Source organism: Sminthopsis crassicaudata, chromosome 1 (genome assembly GCF_048593235.1).
Source record: "Sminthopsis crassicaudata isolate SCR6 chromosome 1, ASM4859323v1, whole genome shotgun sequence".
Lineage (NCBI taxonomy): Eukaryota > Metazoa > Chordata > Mammalia > Dasyuromorphia > Dasyuridae > Sminthopsis > Sminthopsis crassicaudata.
The window spans coordinates 733,142,146-733,163,059 of record NC_133617.1 but is presented as its reverse complement, the minus strand read 5'-3'; the positions used below and the strand labels follow the sequence as shown (position 1 = coordinate 733,163,059).

Sequence of the window (20,914 nt, the reverse complement as noted above, 5' to 3'; positions counted from 1 at the left end):
AATTATATCTAAAAATGAAACAATGCTATTAATTGTCCAGGGCAAAAAAAATACCCCAATGAAAACCACACCCCAAACAAAAAGAAAAGAAACCACTTGTAGTTTGGAATTCTTTTTCTTTTTTCATTGTAGCAAAGAAGAAAAAAAAGAATATATACATATCTCAAAACACCACATTTTTAAGATCTGGGCAACCCAAATAAATGGGTTTGTCGAGTCCCACGCAAAATAAGGAATAGCAGGATCTATTTTTCAGTGTTGAAATTGCATAGCAATATTCCACTCCACTTTTCCTGAGACTGTCTTTAGATTTTGCAGTTGAACACTGTTTTGCAGTCATGAGGTCAGAGAACAAAATCTGCCTACAGAAGCCTGTGAAGCCAAATTAAGTAGGCGCCCAACAAATTCCACCTTGCTCCCAAATCCCCGACTGCATGATGTGATATTCTCAAGTCTCTCTTGAACATTTATTACATGACAAGACTGGAGCGTTTTTCTTTTGTTTGTTTCATTTTGTTTTGTTTTTATCACCAAGAAAATTTCTACCCTTTCTAGCTGCTTACTAGCTCCATGAAAAGAATAATAACAATAACAACAATAATAGTAGTAAAACAATTGGAAAGTTGTTACTTCAATGTATCATTCTGGAAAAAAATCACTCATTAGCAAGAATGGCATCTACCATCTACCAGGAAGGCTATTTGTAAAAGAAGCATTTAAGGAGAGAGACAGACAGACAGACAGACAGAGACAGAGAGAGACAGAGACAGAGACACACATACAGAGAGAGAGAGAGAGAGAGAGAGAGAGAGAGAGAGAGAGAGAGAGAGAGATGCCAGATTTAAATGGGTAACAATGGCTCTTACCTTTTTGCTGGACAAGGAGATCTTTTTAAAATGCAATACTTGACTGTCTTTAAGATTTGACATTTTGTGCCTTTGATAGCAAAATAATCTTAATTTTTATCTTATTATTCATTCAATTATCTGATTACCTAGCCAATTTTTAGATTATTTAATGATGCTAAAGGCTCTTTTGAAGCTGAGTTTTATACTATGCTTATTTTTTTCCATTTTCTGAACTCAAAATCTTTCTGGGTCTCAGTTTCCTGTAGAATATGGGGGTTGGAGTAGGTAATCAATCTATGAAGTCCTTTCCAACCTTCAATGACCTTATGGCCCAGAATAATGCACAGGGTTTAAATTAAGCCTAAATTAAGAGAAATTTCTTTAATACTACTCATGCACATTAGCACAGTTCACAAAAGACCTATCTTGGCTCTAGAAAGACTTGGCTTTATGTGCTACTTTTGAAGATGCACTATCTCACCATAGGCAAGTCACTGACCATTTTAGGGCAATTCTCAAAGACTTTAAGGTTTCAGAGGAATGAAGAATCTTCATTCAAGGGCCTGGATACAAATCAGAGCTCTGACAATTTATCTTCTGTGCCAATCTGGCCAAGTTACTTTATTGCCCTGGGCCTCTATTTCATCTGGAAAAAGAGGGGGATTAAAATCCAGCAGCAATGTCAAACTCAATAGAAATGCATCTCTGTGGGCCACAGATTGATCCAGAAAACTAAATATTGTGTTGTATTTTTAATTTATTTTATTAAACGTTTCCTCATTCCATTTTAATCTGGTTGGGTAGCACTGGACTGGAAGGTTGCTGAGATCCTTTCTAGCTTCAGTCACCTGGGAGTTTTGTTTTGGCTGAGGAAGTTTGCATTCTAGGAACTCTTCACATGGATGCAATGCAATGATTGTGTGATCCTGGGCAAGTCACTTTACACCATTTGCCTCAGTTTCCTCCTCAGTAAAATGAATTAGAGAAGGAGTGGCAATCCACTTCTGTATCTTTGTCATGAAAACCCCATTTAGGATTAGGGACTGAAAGGATTTAATCACAATCTGTTTATCTCTTGAACTTTAATCTCATCACCATTCTGCTATCTCAAACCTTGACTGACACCAGGCCCTCAGCCTCCTCTTCCCCTGATTGGCCGACTGGAGTGTAGACTAGTAAACTCCTCCCCATGCCTTCCACTCTACTTTGTATTTGCTATTCTGTCCCCACTCTGCCTTGCCTTTTAGTTTCCTCCTATCCCATCTTTTTTGTTTTCTTTTGTCTGTTATCTTCCCTCATCCTTCCTTTAGACTGTGAGTTCCTTGAGGTCAAAGTCTGTCTTTTTATTGACTGTATTAGTATAGTGCATGGCAAGTAATAAATACTTAATAAGTATTGATTAGATTGGATTGGTTAATGGATTGGTCAGCTTTCAGATCAAGAGAATCTGGCTTCAATAGATATTAGTCATGTGTTCATGAGCACATGACTTCCAAAAATCATATATTTTAAAAGACCTAAAAGGGAATCTAATCCAACACCCTCATTTTACAGATGAGGAAACATCTCAACAGCCCAAAAGAGATTAAGTGATCTGCCCATATGCGCAGTCAATGGTTGAAGCATAATTTAAACCCATTTCCTTTAAGACCAAATTCAGTGATTCTTCCTTAGTACTATGCTGCCTTTTGCAAATCATATAACCAATGAGTATCTTGAGGCAAACTCAGACACTAAGTCATAGAAAGTTAACTATTTTCATCAGTGGAGAAAGTTTCCATACTGGGATTTCTTAATTGATGAAATTACATGTTCAGAGTATCTTATCTTCCAGTCTCAATGACCAAAGGGGGGGGGGGGGGGGAAAGCTAATGCGTATGTTAACTAGTATGCTAGAAATCACAAAGAGAATCATAGAATACAAGAATTAGAAGACACTGAAATTAAGGGCCTGATATCTGATGGGACCCTAACGTTTGCAATCAGGAGACCTAAGTTCAAAAAGTCCCTCAGACACTACTGTGTGATACTGAGCTAGTTACTTAAAGTCTATGTGCCTTTTTTTCATCTGTAAAATGAGAGGCAAGGTTGGACTCTGAGGTGCTTTCTAGCTCTGAAATGATCCTTGACCTAGTTTATTTAACAATATCATTTTTCTAGAAGATGGGGAGCCGAGGAGTGAAGTCACTTGGTCCCAGCAGGCCCTCCCTCTGAGAACAGGTCCTGTCTTTGTTCATTTTTGTATCTTCAGGTCTTAGCAGGGTGATTCGCACAGAGCAGGTGCCTTACTAATTCCTGCTTGTGTTAACCTCTTCAAGGTCATCCAGTCAGCAAGCAACAAACCCAGGTCTTAAAGCCCAGCTTATTTTCCACTGTTCAATGCCAAGATTCTAATGTCAACAGTGTAGAAGTGGCAATGCCCTGGCATATTTCAGCCCTCTTAAAGATCATCAGAGCAGCATGGAGAAGATGACCACGTCAGAAAGATCTTGGGGAGTGGAGCCTTCACTAATTTAGTTCTATTTTACAAATGGCCCTGTCATACTGGTGCCTGCAGACTTCTCAATGGTTATTTGCATTTTTTTTCCCCCAAATAGGTAAAATGACTTCTTCTTAGTGGCACTTGGCACAATATCTTCACTTAGTAGGTATTTAATAAATGTTTACAGATTGATTAAGATGGCCCATCAGTCACAGAGAACGGTATATTGAGATTTACTACATGCCCTCATTCTTTCTTTGAGTGTCAAATAGATTTGAGAAATTAGAAAGGAGATCAAATGTACAAGAGAGAAGGGAGATGTTTTATTTGAATATAAAGGGTAAGTATACGAGAATAGAATCCTATCACTTCCAACTCATTCAAATAATGTTAAGGAACCCTATAAAACTTGAGAGATTTAGAGAAAAAGCTTAATGGCAGCTTAGAGATAAGATACATTTTGATGGATTTTGAAGGCACTGTCTACACCACTGGTCCTCAAACTTTTAAAATAGTTCACTGTCCCTCAGACTGTGGGAGGGCTGGACTATAGTAAAAACAAAAATTCACACTCTGTCTCCGCCCTTTAGCCCATTTGCCATAACCGGCGGGCTGCATAAATATCCTCAGCAGGCTGCATCTGGACCGCAGGCCGTAGTTTGAGAATCCCTGGTCTACACTGATGTCCCCTGGAATTCCTACTCCAATAACACATCACGGCATTATGGAAACCCTAGGTTTTCAAAGCCTATGATGGATGGCAGAAGGTCAGTTGCAGTGGCTTCTTCTTTGAACCCTGGGACAGACTGAGGACCAGAGAACTAAATTCCAAGAATTTTATCACCAGATTGGATACAAGGGGATAGATTTTGGGCAACAACAGCTCTTGAAGATTATCTATTATATCATAGAGACTTTGTGGACTGTTGGAGGGACTGCCCCCATCAGCAACATCACCCAAACCCACAACCTTAAAGTCAAAATGAGACTGTTGAAGACCTTCATTTAAAAAGGTCAAGGTCTCCTATGGCATCCAGGGCCATTTCCAGTTATCTTGATCTATATCTGGCCACTGGACCTAGAAGGCTCTGAAAGGAAAACTGAGGCAGGTAACTGTAAAGGGCTGAAACTCTGAGTTGATGCACTGAGGTTGGATAACCGAGCACTTAAGGCTAATTACTGATTGGACAGTACTCTATTAGCATATGCTTGGAAAATGGCCCTTTCCACTATTCTGTGCTGGTTCAATCTTTTGGTATATACAGAGAATTATGGGAAGGATTAGGGGGTGGAGTAAGACAAGCCAGAGTCACTTTGGCGGTAGATGAAGAAGAAGGTCACAGAGATCCTGTGTCCATTCCCTTCTCTTCTACCCCTAAAGACCAAGAATAAAGACCAAGGACTTTTGCTTATCCTGACTCCGGCTGATTCTAAGGTATCCAGGGTGCTAACTCGTTCTTCCCAGGTAACCTTGCACAACTCTCCCTCATTTAAATACGATTCAATTCACTTGCATATCATGGCATCCCCTCCCTGATGTCATGGTCCTATTCAAGAATGAAAGACAAACAACAATAACGACATCTCTGACAATTAATTGCTTCTTTCTCCTTCCTCTGTTCTCTCCATGGCCAAGAATCAAATCTTGTTGATTCTACTTACACAACATCTCTCACATTTGTCCTCTCATTTCCACTCACTGTACTACTCTGGTTCAGAGCATGGCAATAACCCTAATGGAATGTCTCCTGATCTCCAGGCTTGTGAATATTTCTCCTCTCCTCACATCATATTATATTGCCTTCTTGGTGTAAATGTAGCCTGTCTCCAGTAAATTAGAAACTCCTTGATGATAGGATCAATTTTCTAGGCTGTCTATGCATTTCCATTGCCTAGCACAGTGCCTTGTCCACAGTAGACAATTGACAAATATTTGTTTAATTGAATTGAATTAAGCTGAAAGATACAAGATGAGCTAAAAATGGAAAACAGTATGGCATTAAAAAAATGAGCACAGAATTTGAAACCAAAGACCCTGGGTTCAAATCTTGAGTCTGCTTCTTGTTACTTCTATTTCTTTGTCCAAGTCACCTAGACCTCAGCTTGTTCATCTTTGAAATGAAGCATTTGGACTAAATAATTTTATTTTCAATTTTCTATTTGTTAAAGTGCATAGGGGCAAGAAATAGACTTTCTTTGTTTAATATTTATTATTGATTTCCTATTTTAAAATAGATTTTACTGACATATTTTGTTCATATATTACTTATATTCTCCTTTTCAGTGAGCCATTATTTATTACAGTCTATTAAAAAAAAAAAAGAACAAAGAAAAATAAAAAGAGTAAGAGAAAAAAATCAACCAAACTGATGAAGTCATTGAAAAAATCTGATAGATGCAACATTCTATCCTCATGATCATTCTTTTTTCTTCCTAGAACCAGTTCTGGCTAGATGATTTCTGGGTCCTATGAGGCTTTTATGGACTGTCCTAAGTAGGATTTGAAGATACCCATTTGTCTGATTTGATTTACATAAGATTCTGCCTGGAGGAAAGGAGATCAAATATACAAAAGGGAAAGGAGCAGTTTTATTTGAATATGCTATGTAAATACATGTGAATAGAATCCTACCACTTTTAATTCATTCAAATAATGTTAAGGAACTTTATGAAAACCTTCAGAATCCAACCATTCAGAATCCAGAATTATGTTATTTTACTGAGGAAGGTAGTAAATCATTTATAACTGACTTATGAATAAAAATTGTGCAATTTAGTAGGTGAAGAAGAAGTAATATGTGAAAGTTATCCAATCCAGTGTGAATTTCCTCTAAGTCATTTCCAAGGCCATTTCCTCCATTAAGCCTTTCCTCAGTCAATCCATCAAATGCCCACAGCATGCTAAAGAATCTCAAATTTGGAAGGGCCACCTAGTCCAAATTAAACCAAAATTGGAAATCCTTTCCATAAAGTACCTAGAAAGTGGTGTTGGAGATTTTATTTGAGGATTTCTAATGGGGGAAGTCCACTAGCTTTTGAGGGTACCTCCTCTTTTCTAGATAGTTCTAATCCTTAGACAATTTTCTTAAACTAAACTTAATGTTATTTCTTTGCAACTTTTCCTCAATCCTTCCCATTCTTTCTTCCAACACTAAGTAGAACGTTGTCTTCTCTAGAAAAATCCCTCAGAAATTTGAAGATCATTGTTATACACTCCACTAAAACTTCTAATCTCCAGTCTAATGATCTTAATTTATTTTATGTGATCCTTGTATGTCATGGTTTTGAGGTTCCTTATGACTTGGTTGCCCTCTCTGAATAGTCACTGGCTCAACCATGTCCTTCTTAAAATGTGGTGCCCATAACTGCCCCATATGTACCAGATAACATCTGCCTGGGGCAGAATACAGTGAACTTCCCTCTTTCTCATCCCTAGAAACTGTGCTATCTCAATGCAATTTAAGATAGGGGCATTTCTTGGCTGCCATGTCATAATGCTGACATATGCCTGCTAAAACTAGATTAAAAAAAAAAAAAAAGTTGATCTATTGTCTGGCCACATTTCCTCTTAAATCTTCTTTATATTTAAAAAGTTGATTTTTTGAACCCAAGTGGAATGCTTTGCATTTATCAAGTTTGATTGAAACTTACATAGATTCCTTTTCTGAACTCCCATTATAGTTAATAATAATAATAGGTAGTATTTATGTAGTGTTTTAAGGCTTGCAAAGTACTTTATATATATATTTTTTATCTCATTTGATTTTCACAACAATTCTGAGAATTATAATTTTAAAGATGGGGAAACTGAGGCAGGCAGAAGTTAAATGATTTGCCCAGGGTTACTAGTTAATAATTATCTAAAACCTGGATTGGAACTCAAGTTTTTTGTAGTCATGATGGCCTACTTAAACAAATAAGCCTTATCTAGTTTTATTACATGTGCTAGTAGCTAAGAAGCTCATGGAATAGTGAAAAATTCCCCAGAAACTGAATTTATAAATTTAACTCTTTGCCCAGTTTTGTGACCAGATTCCTGAGAATAATGAGAATAACAATAATTATTTCTTTCACAGAGGTGTGATAAGGAAAATACTTTATAAATTTTGAAGTATTTTAAAAGTGTGAATATTTTCTTAACTTTTTGAAGGAGATTGAAATGTTTCTATCCCACTTAAATAGTATTAATCTGAGTTCTTGATAAGCATAGTCCTTGCCCAATTGATGGAGCATAAAAAAAGAGAGTGTTAAGTGATGGGTTTCTACATATCTGCTATAAAGAAGTAATTCCACTCGTCCTTCAGTTATCAAATGCCTGCTGTGTAAAAGACTCTCTAAATTATAAAATGTGCATGAGAACTGCATCTGGCTTCCTTGAGTCCAGACTGCATCCCCACTGTCCTCCTCAACCTAGAGTCCCTCATCACTAATGCTTGCTTAGTGCTTGAAAATGGAGAACTAGATAAGGACCTTTTGCTTATAAGAAACTCAAATCTATGTTTTCAAAGGCTCAGGCTAATGTGGGCAGCTTGCAAAGCTTCTTAATAGATTTGAATGGATTATCATAGAACCATAGATTGCAAGCTGGGAAGGACATGCGAGGACATTGAGTCTAGCTCCTTCATTTTACAGATGGACCTCACAGAAGGGCAGGGACATGACCAAAGTCACCCAGTTAGTAAGCACCTGAAGGATGATTTGAACTCAAGTCAAAGAAGACAAGTCTTCTTGACCTCAAGGCCAGGACTTTATGCACAATTCCTATGCTGTGTCTGATTAGATTCTATCCTATTCATGTTTTCTAAATGGGAGAAAGAACATTGAACAAGGGGGCAGAAAACTCTATTCTAGCTTCTCTAATTATGAACTGTATACCATGAACAGAAAACTTAGGTTCTTATTCCAGCTTCTCTAATTATGAACTATGTAACTATTTTCAGTGAGGGCATTTCAAACACTCTGGGTCTCAGTTTAGTCATCTGTAAAATGGGTAAATAAGATCTACCTGCCTACCTCATTGAATTTCTGTGAAGATAAAAGGAGAAATTAGACATGAAGAACTTTGTAAAGTAGATGTCAAAGATATATAACATCAAAGAATCACTGAATTTCCAAGTAGGAAGGGACTTCAGAGACCATTTGGCCTTCACTCATGAAAAGAATTACCATTAAACAATTCTTGGCTAGATGTTATTAAAATTATTATTAAATTTTGTTATTTGTGTCACAAATTTTAGGAGCAGCTAGGTGGCTCAATGGATAGAATAGCAGACCTGGAATCAGAAAGATTCATCTTCCTGAGTTCAGACACTTAACTAGCTGGGTGATTTCTGGGCAAGTCACTTCACTCTTTTTGCCTCAGTTTCCTCATCTGTAAAATGAGTTGGAGAAGAAAATGGCAAACCAAACTAATATCTTTGCCAAGAAAATGTCAAATAGGATTACATAGAGTCAGACACCATTGAATACAATACCATTTTAGACCTTATAAGAAATCTTGCATTGCTCCATTTCTGCTGTTTTCCAGTTAGGAACTCTGAGGCCTCAAGAGGGAAAATGACTTCTACAAGACAAATGAGACTCCAAACTCTTTGTGCTATACTTTTTGGAGTGTCATATATTTTGAAATTTATTTTACTCTAAGTGACCTTTTATATTCTGAGTGAGGAGAAAGTATAGAAGAAAAACTAGGTAATGTGTTGAGTTTATCTCTATAGTAAAAAGAAATTATTTATTTTATGTTTTATATTTCTATTTTGTTTGCACTCCTCATCATCTTCATTAACAGTAGATTAAGGTGACCTGACAGAGTGAGGAGAGGGTCAGCCTTAGAATCAAAAAGATCCCTCTCTGATAAACATGGATTGTGTGACCATGTAACTTCTCACTTTCTTGAGGACCAAAAGCTGCAGCTTCATTGGTAGAAGGAATGTCCCCACTGGAAGTTCCAGTGAAATTTGCATGTTTGGGTTAAAAAACATAAAACATTTTTGCAGTTAATGACTTTGACCCTCTACCTAAAAGTTGAAAGCTGCCCAAAAGAAAGTCATTGAATGTTAAAGACAATACTGTCCTTAGAGAGAAATCCATAAGTCAATGGAAAAAAAAGAATAGTTTCAGGGTCAAAGTTTCTGGGTTCAAGCCATATTTCTTGCAGGGTTTATAATATAATGGCTTTAGAGCTAGAAAAGATCTCAGAGAACATCTAGTCCAGTTGTGTCATTTTATTGATTAGGAAACTGAGGTCCAAAGAGGAGAAGCAGCTAGTAAGTGTTGGTGGCAGGAGTTGAACCTCTATATCTCCAAAGCCATTGAGCTTTCCACTATATTGTGCTACCTTGTGCAACTAAAAATACTAATTGAATGTGAACTTTTACCATCATCTTAGGTAACTCCCTTTGGCTCTCCAAGTCTTAATTTCCTTAACTGTAAAAGGAAGGCGTTGGATTAAGACCCCTTCCAGCTCTAAATTTATTATTCTATGCTCCTACGGTCTTATAAATGGGTAAAACAGTCTATTAGTTAGCGCAAGGCCACATAAGTAAATGGCAGAGTCAATCCCAACACCCAGCACCTCTAAATCTTAGGCCAGCCATTTAAAGAACAAAGCTATAATATATCCCTTACCTCAGTCTACCTAACTGCTTCTCTATTAACAAGACATCGAAAAGGGTTGAACAGCAGATACAGACATAGCAAAAAGGAGGACAGGTTGCTGGAGCACTAAGTGGGGTTGTTTAAGGAGACGATTGTAATTTTGAATCTGAGTTTATTTATTGCATAGCCCAGGATGGGAATTTAAGACACAAATGCTTTTTTCACTGCATGTGATAATGTCTTATTTTATTTTTAAGTTATTCTTAATGGCAGATTTTTAATTGGTTTCAAATGAAGCCCTATTTATAAAGGAACATTAATAGGAAGGAATAAAGCAAAGAAAGAAATCACACACTTTATTTGAGGCAATCAAAGGAAGACGAATGAATGGCTGGTTATGAATTACCATCCTACCTTTCAACTCTTTGACTCTGTCTCTATCTCACTTGAACTCTTAAAACTAACTGACGTAAATGTTCCATGTAGTTCAGTCTTTGAAAAAAATACAGCAAGTATTGCATTTTAAAATCCCATTCATCAATCATTCCATCCCAACTTTTCTCAGGCTTCCCCAACTCATGTTTTTAGCAAACATGCCTGATGAATCTTTGCTTTAAAACATTTTAGAACCCATAAAATGATTCTTTAAGAAACTAGTTTAATCTGGTCTTTGGAGATTGATTTGACTTCAAAGGGCAAATCATGGATTAGAGAGCTACATCCTAAGACAATTTAGTTACTTACAAAATTGAGAGATTGGCGCATCTAGCTGAGGCACGTTTCCTCCCTTGGCATTTAGCTTTTGAACTTGAGTTGGGGGTACGGGCTTGTGGGACTGGCCAGTGGCCCGGTACATGGCTTGGACCCACAAGATCCGATCTTGTTCATCATCGCTGGCAAAAATCACCGTGTCGCCTTCTTTAACTGCATTGAAGAAGGCTCGGCCCCCTTCCAAACCTGGAATGAGATCAGAAAAATACCTGGATGGGATTTGATCTCTTTAACATCTCATCACCACAAATAACACAATAGGAAATGGTCTTGCCAATGACATTTTCCCAGCCGTTGATGTGATATGTTTGTTCTGTTGGCTCTTTGTTCTCTATTGATATGTCTATGTCAATGTCAGTTACCTTAAATCTGGAGCTTCTAGAGTGCGTGAATTGAGTCTATGCATTTATTTTGGGATTAAACTTATTATAGTGTATCACTCAAATAGCAGAAAATGCTTTGGGGAATAATGAATATGAAGTTGAATGACATTTAATTGATTCTTGATTTCTTATTTAGACATGGGAAGGACCTTTGCATAGCAGGCAGGATCAGCTCTTGGGTTGGTACACAGCAAGGCAATGAGCATTTATTAAGATAAATGCTGGAGATAAGAAGAAAAGCAATTCAATTGTAGTCCTTGTCATCATGGAGCTTATATTGTAATAAGGATGGACAAGGCATAAACAGAAACTGAAAAGGGTTTAAGAAACATGACATTGAAATTTGAAAATCAGAAGCCAGTTGGTGAATGAAGGTTGAACAGCCTGGGACCTTCCCTAAAATGTCTGTCCCTGGAAGAACTCACCAATGGGAGAAGAGGGCTGGCGGGGTGAAGAGACAATCCTGGGTAAAATGGCCCAGAGTGGATGTTCCAGAAAGTGCAAGTATAATAGTTGATAGACTATTTTGGACAATATCTTGTGGTAAGGCTTTGAGAGCTATACTTCTGGATATAATAGATATGATGCCCCCAAAGAGGGCAGGATTAAGTAGGTACTTATATTAGTTTCCCTCTCCAGTTTATAACCCACTTTCCATAGTTTCCCAGGGCTATGTCTAGTACTCACTAGTAGTAGTTAAACATAACTTTGAGAGGTGGAAATATGTGAACCTCCCTGTTCTCTTCAAGTCTTTCCCACTTCCTCCATCTGCTACAACTTCTTCTCTAAGGTTACTTTCCATCTACTCTGGAGATATCTTGTGCCTCTCTATTTATATGCTTAACTGTCTCCTCCAATAGAATGTAAGCTTCCTGAGGGCAGCTTCTGTGTTTTTGTTTTTGTTTTTTTGTATCCTCAATACTTAACACAGTGCCTGACACATAATAAATAGTCAATAAATGCTTGTTAATATTTTTGTCAGTCAAAAGGGCTGACTGGCAATTATTTTCATTTCCCCCCATTTTTAAAGGCGATTAAAATTTCGATGACAAATGAATATACAAAGAAGATAGAAACTATCATTGCATCCACTGAGAAAGAAATGTAATATACTAATCTATGCTACTTTGATAAGGAAGCTCAAGAATCTGATTCTACTTTCAGGGGTGATGATAATAAGGGTGATAACGCAATAAAAACAGCATTTTTTAAAATGAGCATTATATTGAATTTTTTGTTAACATTTTTGCTAATAGTCACCTTTTGTTACTAGATACAACAACACTAGATTTCCTTTTTTCTTATGAAAAATGGCATTTCCGTCATAATAGATAGTATGGTGGCCAGCATGGACACCATATAGGTTCGATTTTTGGGGACTCAATCTAGAAAAGAGATCTCAGCAAAGTAATTTTGATTTCACTTTCAGAACAAAGTTGTGTCCTCCCTCTTGATATTGACTTTGGCCAGTCCACTTTTTGACTCATGAGTTTTACATGGCTCTCACAGGGTAACAAGAAGGAAAGGCTGGGCCCATTTTTATCTGAGGGTAAGCCAATGTTGAGGAAGAAAACAAACTTGCACCTGCCAATGTGAGGGCCAATTTAACGAACCATTTTGTGAAAATGCCAGGAGGCACACTTGTAAGAACAGGAGGCTCCCGACTAGAGCATTTAATTAATGCCTAATGAAGCCAGTCCTGTCTTTGTGTAGTGTCAATGTGTAGAATTACTCATTGGAGAGCACAGCAAAATGGGTCACTGACTCTTACGATGGGTTCAGAATATCAGGAAAATCAATTTCTCTGCTGATCCTGGTCTGAAGGACTAGTCTCCTGTACCTTGTCAGGTTAACAGCCAGTCTTCCCTTGAGCTCATATTTCTTCGATGCTTATTTTATTGCATGTGGAAGAGCAATATGGAAGGAGGAAAAAAGGTTTTGGGCCAAATACTACAGTATGGTTGGAAATGCTTGCCTCATGCAGATTTGGCATAAGAAAATAACTTTTCTGGGAGAGGTCTGTTGGTGCTTGTTGCTCATTAATATGCTGAAATGATCCCCTTCCCCCATACCCCAAAGTCTAGGATGCTAAAGACTGATTTCGACTGGGTTTTTGGAAAGATGACATTTGGGGGAGGGTAGAAGAAAAACACAACTTACAAATATCAAACTTCCCCCTTGAAGGAGCCGGTTTCACATGTTTTTTCTTGTTTTTTTTTTTAGTCACAAAAGGAAGCTAAGAGGTTAAATGGATCTCTTGTTTTTAAAGTCTCCCCGACTTTCAATTCTTGCTTCTTGAGAATGTAATGATGATCAGTGTAGAATATATAGGGGATCTATTGTTTAGGGTTTTCTAACCTGTGTGGCGTGGCTTAGATTGTGTTTGTTTTTGACAAAATGGATCAAGGTTTACTTGAATTTTGCCTGAGGGTATGTGTATACATATATGTATATATGTATACATACACACATATATTACATTATACAAACTTGTAGTGGCAAATGTGTGGGCATGTATATGTACATATGTGTATGTATGCACATACATACACATACTACACATATATTGTGTGTATGCATGTAAGAATATTTTAAATTCGAGCATTTTAGAAAAAAAAATCAGAATATGTATTTGAGCTATGTTTGATCATTGTATGTGACAATGGAAAGGAAAACCATTTCATTGGTAATTGAAGCCCGTCATGAGATAGGGTACCTGGTTGAGGGTCAGTGTAGTCTACGGTGTAACCATCCAGCTGCAGAAGTTCCTGAGGTTCGGCCTTTTTCTCTCGGTAACTGCACATGGCAAATGTGTACTGGCTGACCTGTAGAGATGACAGTCAAGTTGGTGCCGGGACATCCCACCTCACATGAGCCCCCACGTAAGAAATCCAACTTACCGAACCTCTTTTCCTTCTCTAGTGTTCCTGGATAAGAATAATGTCAATAGCAATAACAACGGTCATAATAATAATAGCTCATGTTTTCTTAGCATCCTACTTAGTAAGACAACCCTGTGAGGTAGACAGGTGAATAAACTTCAAGAGAATGGAAACTCCTTGAGGGCAGGGACTGTTATATTTTGACTTTAGTATGTCTAATGCCTGGCATACAGTTGGTGCTTAATGAATGCTTACTGAGTTGAAATAAATTAAACAGCCTAAATTATTTTCCTTATTTTCTAGGTTTGGGGATCAATTTGTCATAAGATATTGATATTGATCTTGGTGATGGGTGGATCTGAGATCAAGTCCTACCCCTGATCTATACCAGCTGTGTGTCCCTGGTCACACATTTAACCACTCCATGCTGAAGTTACAAAGTATGTTTCTATCTTCAGGGGCAGAGAAGGTTCTTCTCCAGCAACTCCTTTCACCAATGAAACCAACAGTTCCAGTTAAAAATGACAAACATAGAAGTTAGAACTGGACTTTAGAGATCTGTCTGTTCATTTTACTAATTAGAATATTAGAACATAGTGATCCCCATGAAATCCCTAACTTGAATCCCTGCAGAGATTTTTTTTTTTTCTGTCTAGACTTTCATTGTTTAGTCTGGCACATTTGGAGGCAGGGCCAGATTTGTGATTTCATAACCATAAAGAACTCCCAGTGTAATAATTCCCTCCATCGACACAGATGCTTTGCAATGGGCAATGTCATGGAAATGAGAAATCGCTTTTCTAGGCCATACAACTTTCTCTCTTCCTGAACATTCTCTTCTAAAAATCACCATTCTTATATCTTCTTATGGACCAAAGGGGCCCTTCCTGATTATCATTCCATCTATGTCTCCTCCAATTAGAATGTAAGGTCCTTGAAGGCCAGCTTTTTTTTAATCTTTCTATCCCTAATTCTTTAGCATGATATTTTGAACATAGAAAGCACTTAATATTGGTTTCCATTCATTTAATTAATTCATTGATGCCTTTTTATTTACCTGCCTCACTCCTGAATAGATGTTGAATACATGTTGGTTAAATGGCACTGAACTGATAGTACAAGGATTATTATCCCCATTTTATACATCAAAGGAAGAGATCAATCACTTTACCTCTCTGTGACTCAATGTGCTCATCTGTGATATGAACAGATTGAACAGCCTGCCAGCATTTTATTCAATGTGTTCATTTCTTAGATGAGCAAAGTCAAAGTCCTTGACCTTGAGAACATTTCCCTCCATATCCCCAGTGTGTAGTACAGTGTCTTATTGTATGTATTAGGTTTCCAACATGAATATGAATTCCTAGACTTTTTTTTTTTTTCTATTACATTCCCCCAGCCTCTTTCCTACCTTCCCAGCTCACAAAATGTGTCTTCTAGAAAATTATATACCTGGCCTCTTGTTAATCAGGATATTAGTAGGTCATTGAATGACAAACCAATTACTGACAGCGACCTGAGAGATTGTCCAGACACAGATAAGGGAATGGAGGCTCTGAGGGCTGTGACTTTCCTAAAGTCACATGGATAGTAGGTGCTAGTGTCAGGATTTAAACTAGAGTCATTTGATTTAAAATTTATCCATTACCTACCCCCTCCCCCCGCCCATTTATTTATGTTTTGATTTAAAAACATGATTTATTTTTCAGCAAGCAAATAAACCCATAGTACTTGGCAGGGATCTATATTTTTCTTTTCTTTCCCCCTCTGCCCCCTTTCCTCCCTCCCTTCTTTCCTTCTTCCTTCCTTCCTTTTATCTTTCCTTCCCTCCCTCCATCCCTATCTTTCTATCTCTTTCTCTCTCTTTTCTTTCTTTCTTTCTTTCTTTCTTTCTTTCTTTCTTTCTTTCTTTCTTTCTTTCTTTCTTTCTTTCTTTCTTTCTTTCTTTCTTTCTTTCTTTCTTTCTTTCTTTCTTTCTTTCTTTCTTTCTTTCTCTCTCTCTCTGTCTCTCTCTGTCTGTCTCTGTATCTCTTTTATGTGCTTTGGAAACTCATTCATCTCAGACAAGTGGGGGAGTGACACCCTGTCACAAACAATGTGAAGTGAATTAGTAGGTGCCAGTCATATTTAAGCAATCTTCTACCCCCAACCTCGGCAGAGGATGTCATCCTCGATGCTGCAAGTGGCAGCCCTCACTCCTCGGAGTCACCATCTGTATGACACCGTGCATTCCCCATCCATCCTTTGATGGGAGCTTTGGGCAGCTGGAGGGGTCTCTGTCAGTGCTCAAGATTGCCTGCAGGAGCCCATCAAGCATCATCAAGACCCAGATTGAATATTTAGCATTTTAAAACCCCAAGAAGAGCTGAAAGAAGACTATTCCAGAAGCAAAGGATTCTCCCTGCTTCAGGCTGGGAACTTGGAAATTGACAACCAACTAATACCCAATGTCTCAGTTAAGGTTGGGTTACTATCCCTGACTCCTAACTTCATTTTATTAGATTAGACATGGCCTTGACCTATGGAAGGAACTCCACCTCCCCTTGCTCCCATTTCTGTGTGGTCTCATTTTGTTTTTTGTTCTTTTTTGATAAAGATGGAGGACAGATTCAGTTCCAAGATAGCCTCCTCCAGCCTGGTGTGATTTCTTCTGCTGCTAGGATGCAAGGGCCAAGTTATCTTGTCCATGGTTGGGGAGAAATAATTAGACTTGAGCAAAAAAGGCTCAGTTTTCCCTCTGAATCAATGGATTGCTGCTGCCCTCTATTGGTCCGGATGTAATACTTTCCAGAAAAGCAAATCCCAGAACCATGAAACTCTTGTTCTCTTGTAAAATCATATCCTTATAACTTAGTGGACTAAAGTGGCCCTTCATAGCCTCCATCTTTCTCTTGCCTCCTCCTTTCAGAATATAAGCTCTTCAGAGGCTGGGGCTGTCTGCCTTTGTCTTTTTACCCTTTGCTCTTAGCACAATGCTTTGAACAGAGAGTTCTTAAAGACTTTTTATTCATGTGCTTTCTTTCATTCATTCACCTATCCTTCTATCCATTTATTCCAAAATGTCATCATGCTAGGGAACTAATTCTATTTTTTTGTTTTCATTCTTAACTTAATGAACATAGAAAATATTATATGAAAACAATAAATGATTATAATGAAACTTTAGGACTCTTGTTTCTGAATATATATATAAGAAATATATATAACAAATTCAGCAGCTAGGAGGCACAGTGGATAGAGCACTGGGTCTGGAGCCAAGAAGCCTCATCCATACGAGTTCAAATATGACCCCAGACACTTATTAGTTTCATGATCCTGGGCAAGTCACTTCACACTGTTTGCCTCAGTATCCTTACCTGTAAAAGGAGAAGAAAAGGGCAAACTACTCCAATATCTTTGCCCAAAAAATCCCTCATGGGCCAGGAAGACTTGGATATGATTGAAAAATGACTCAATAACAATAAATTCAACTTGTAGCTTTCAAAGCTGTTCTACTTGTCTATACTTCTTTCTAGTCTCTCTTCTGTTCAGTTCTTTGCATTTAAAAAATGCACAACAAAAAAGAAGCCTTAGTGACCCTTTTTTTCTCTCTCTCTCTATCTCTGTCTCTCTCTCTCTGTTTCTCTTTGTCTCTCATCTTTCTGTCTCTGTCTCTCATCTTTCTGTCTCTGTCTCTCTGTCTGACTTTCTTTCCCTCTCTTTCTGGATATCTCTGTCTCTGAGAATTACTATAATAGCTTCCTAATTGATCTCCCTAATTGTGTTAAGTCTATAACCCATTATCTACACAGCTTTCAAAGTAATTTCCCTGAAGGTTTGATCATTCTATCCCTTTATTTAATAAATCTAAGTGACTTCCCATTGTTTCAAGGATCACCTTTAAGGGCCTTCACAACTAGACCCTTTCCTACTTTTCTAGTCTTCTTATATGTCACTTCCTTCTCCACACACTTTGATTCAATCATTCCGTACAGCTCATTTTTCTACACATTTCATGATTCATCTTAGTTCATGTGTCACCTTCTTCAGGAAGTCTTTCCTGAACTCTTTCACTATAGTTGCTCTTCCTCTTAAAAAATCTTTATTAATTTTGTATATGTGATGTATATACATATATCTATAACATATATATAAGCCACTTATAAAAACATCATATATATAAATTTATACATGTATCTAAGTTTATATATATGTAGATAAATGCATATATATATATTTTTTTTTAAAACTTAGATATGTATATGTATATATGCTATCTCTTTCAATGAAATGTAAACTCCTTGAAGGCAACAGTTTCATTTTGACTTTGTACCCATGGTACTTAGCAGTGCCTGGCACATAATCAGTCACATAAATGCTTGTTAACTGATTGACTGACTGATCTCAGAGGTCACAGAGTCCAACCTGAACCTGAATGGGAACTCCCACTACAACTTATCTGATAATTGGTCACCTAACTTTTATTTGAGGACCTCTAATGAGGGGCAGGAACCCACAACCTCATGAGGCAGCTACTTAAGTTTTCGATTGCACTATTTGTTAGGAAGTTTGTTTGTGTTTTTTTTCCTTCCCCTATCAAATCTACATTTGTTCTGTCTGCATTTATACCATTGCTTCTGGGTAAGTAGAGCAAATTTCATTTCTCTGTCACATGATGTGATTGTTTAATTACTAGGTTAATCCCACAACTCCTGTCCTGAATCTTTCCTTTTCCAAAGTAAACATCCCTCATTCTTTCTTATGATCCGTACAAGGGCATAATGCTGAAACTTTTCATTGCTCTCTAGTCTTTCAGGTTTTGCCCCCTGCCCCAGCTCTTTCTCCATATTCCAGTGAGCCTTCTCCTCTGGATGCTATATAGTTGACCAATTGTTGCTTTAATCTGTGCTACTCAGAACTGAGTAAAGCACTGGCGAAGTGGTATAACACCTTATATTTTCATTATTTTTCTAATATACTTTCACACAACCTTGTAATATTTAGGTTAATTAAGGCAGGGAGAATGCATTGCAATTCTTGCTATTTCTGAAGCGCCTAGCAAAGTTTCTTATATATGGAAGGCAGTTAATGAACATTCATTTGCTTGATTTTAGAAAACTGACTATGGGAACTAAGATCATAGAAATCATTTTGTTCAGCTCTCCCATTCTATAGATGAAAAGACTGAGGACTAAGGGTATTACATGAATATTATTATGCTTGGGAGTAAGGTTCAAAGATGGGATACGAACCAATCAGTTCACTGACTTCAGCCAAAGTTCATTCCATTTTCCTACATTGACCTTCTCCTTTCATGAGAGGAAATTTCAATAATTTGCTTCTGATAGGGAGTGGATCGGAGATTTTATTGCTAAAGAGAATTTTGGGGTAAAGAAACTCCCTCTATCATGGTATGCCATTGAGTATGGTCTTTGAGAGCTTCCTGGTCCTCTGAGAAATGAACTGGCTCTCCTAAAGTCACACAGCCTTTATGTGTCATGGATGAATCGTGGGACCAGATCTTCCCAGATTTAACAGTAACTAGCACTCATATAGTGCTCGGAGCTTTGCAAAGCACTTTAGATATGTTGACTCCTTTGCCCCTCAATAACAATAACCCTCTGAGGTAAGTGCTATCATCACCCCCTGTTTCAGATGAGGAAACTGAGACTGAGATTAAGCAATTTGCCCAATGACACAGAGCTGATCCAACGAATCCAACTGCCACTAGGTTTGAGAGTGGCTCTATTGTCTAAAATACCATGTTGCTTTCTCTAAATCAATTTTTTCATGGGGAAACCGATTCCCCCTGACTTGGTACAGGGGCATAACCTGTGCCTTAAGTGCACATGGAGCTACTCAAGCTGATAATACAAAAATGATAGAAATAATATAAGAGCACAGAAGCACCCAATCTCAAGGCACTGATTCTGTGAATTTGGTGTCTTAGTTTGTTTCACATCCATTCATCTCTTTCCTCTTTCTTTTTTAAAGCAGCATCTTTAATGAAGACTTGGCTGTTGCTGCCCCCTTCTGGGAAAATGGTTGAAGTTGTCATTGGTAGACCTAATGCTGGTAAATTTCCCTGGCTCCATTAAGAACAATTAGGAAACTTTTCAACATTGATTTGACAGTTTACATTAAGAAATTAGGATTTAAAGAAATGTATTTTCTTGAAAGAATTCAGGGCTTTTAGAGAGGACTTCCTATATTTTATAGTGAAGGAACAATGGGTCGGAGAGTTTAAGTAATTTGGCCAGTTTGGCCAGTTAGAGCAGAGGCAAGAATTGAACTCACATCTCTTGAATCTTGATCTTGGATTTTTGTTCCACATCATTTCCAGAAAAAAAAAGTCTTAGGCCTGGCTTCATAGGCCCTTTTGTTTGTGGGTCAGATTATTATTGGATTTTGAGCTGGGGTTCAGAGATCCTTAAATGCAATGCCCATTATACAGGAGAAGAAACCGAGGGGTAGAAGAGCAAAGAGACTTTTCATTGTCCTAGTCTTCTCCAATTTTCCATCTTTTTGCCAAGAGGGTACTCATTCCCCATTTCTTTTCTCCTCCATGTGTCTCTACTCACCTTCAAAGTTCTACTCGCATGATCCCCTCATTATCTTAGAGATATACACATTCTCTCCCTCCACAAACTTCTTGAGGAAAGGGAATGTTTCTTTTTTGTCTATGTATTCCTAGCACTTAGCACACTGTTGTCACTTAATAAATATTTGCTCATGGGTTGATAATCCAAGGTCAAAAATAAGCAGGTATCTTGGGATTTGAATCCAGATTCTCTGACTATGAATGTCATCGGTAAACACCAAATCTACCAATTGGTAATACCAAATTGTTGGTGAATCTTGGTTTTAACAAGTAGACACTGCAGAATTAATGATGATTAACTTTGACCCTTCTTTGTGTATATAAATACATATAGTACTTATATGCATGTATATATAATGTGTTCATAGTGT

At 37.6% G+C, this 20,914-nt stretch overlaps 1 protein-coding gene across 16 annotated transcripts in view; it reads right to left on the bottom strand.

The window, feature by feature from the left end:
- The window catches only part of CADPS (calcium dependent secretion activator), a 550,474-nt gene that overhangs the window by 181,429 nt on the left and 348,131 nt on the right, over positions 1 to 20,914 (bottom strand). For all 16 annotated transcript variants that reach the window (XM_074284209.1, XM_074284210.1, XM_074284212.1 and 13 more), the window contains exons 10-11: positions 13,798 to 13,906; positions 10,672 to 10,884 (exon numbers count right to left, since the gene is read on the bottom strand). In XM_074284209.1, coding sequence (XP_074140310.1) covers positions 10,672 to 10,884; positions 13,798 to 13,906 — 322 coding nt within the window. The remainder of the gene's footprint in view (positions 1 to 10,671; positions 10,885 to 13,797; positions 13,907 to 20,914) is intronic.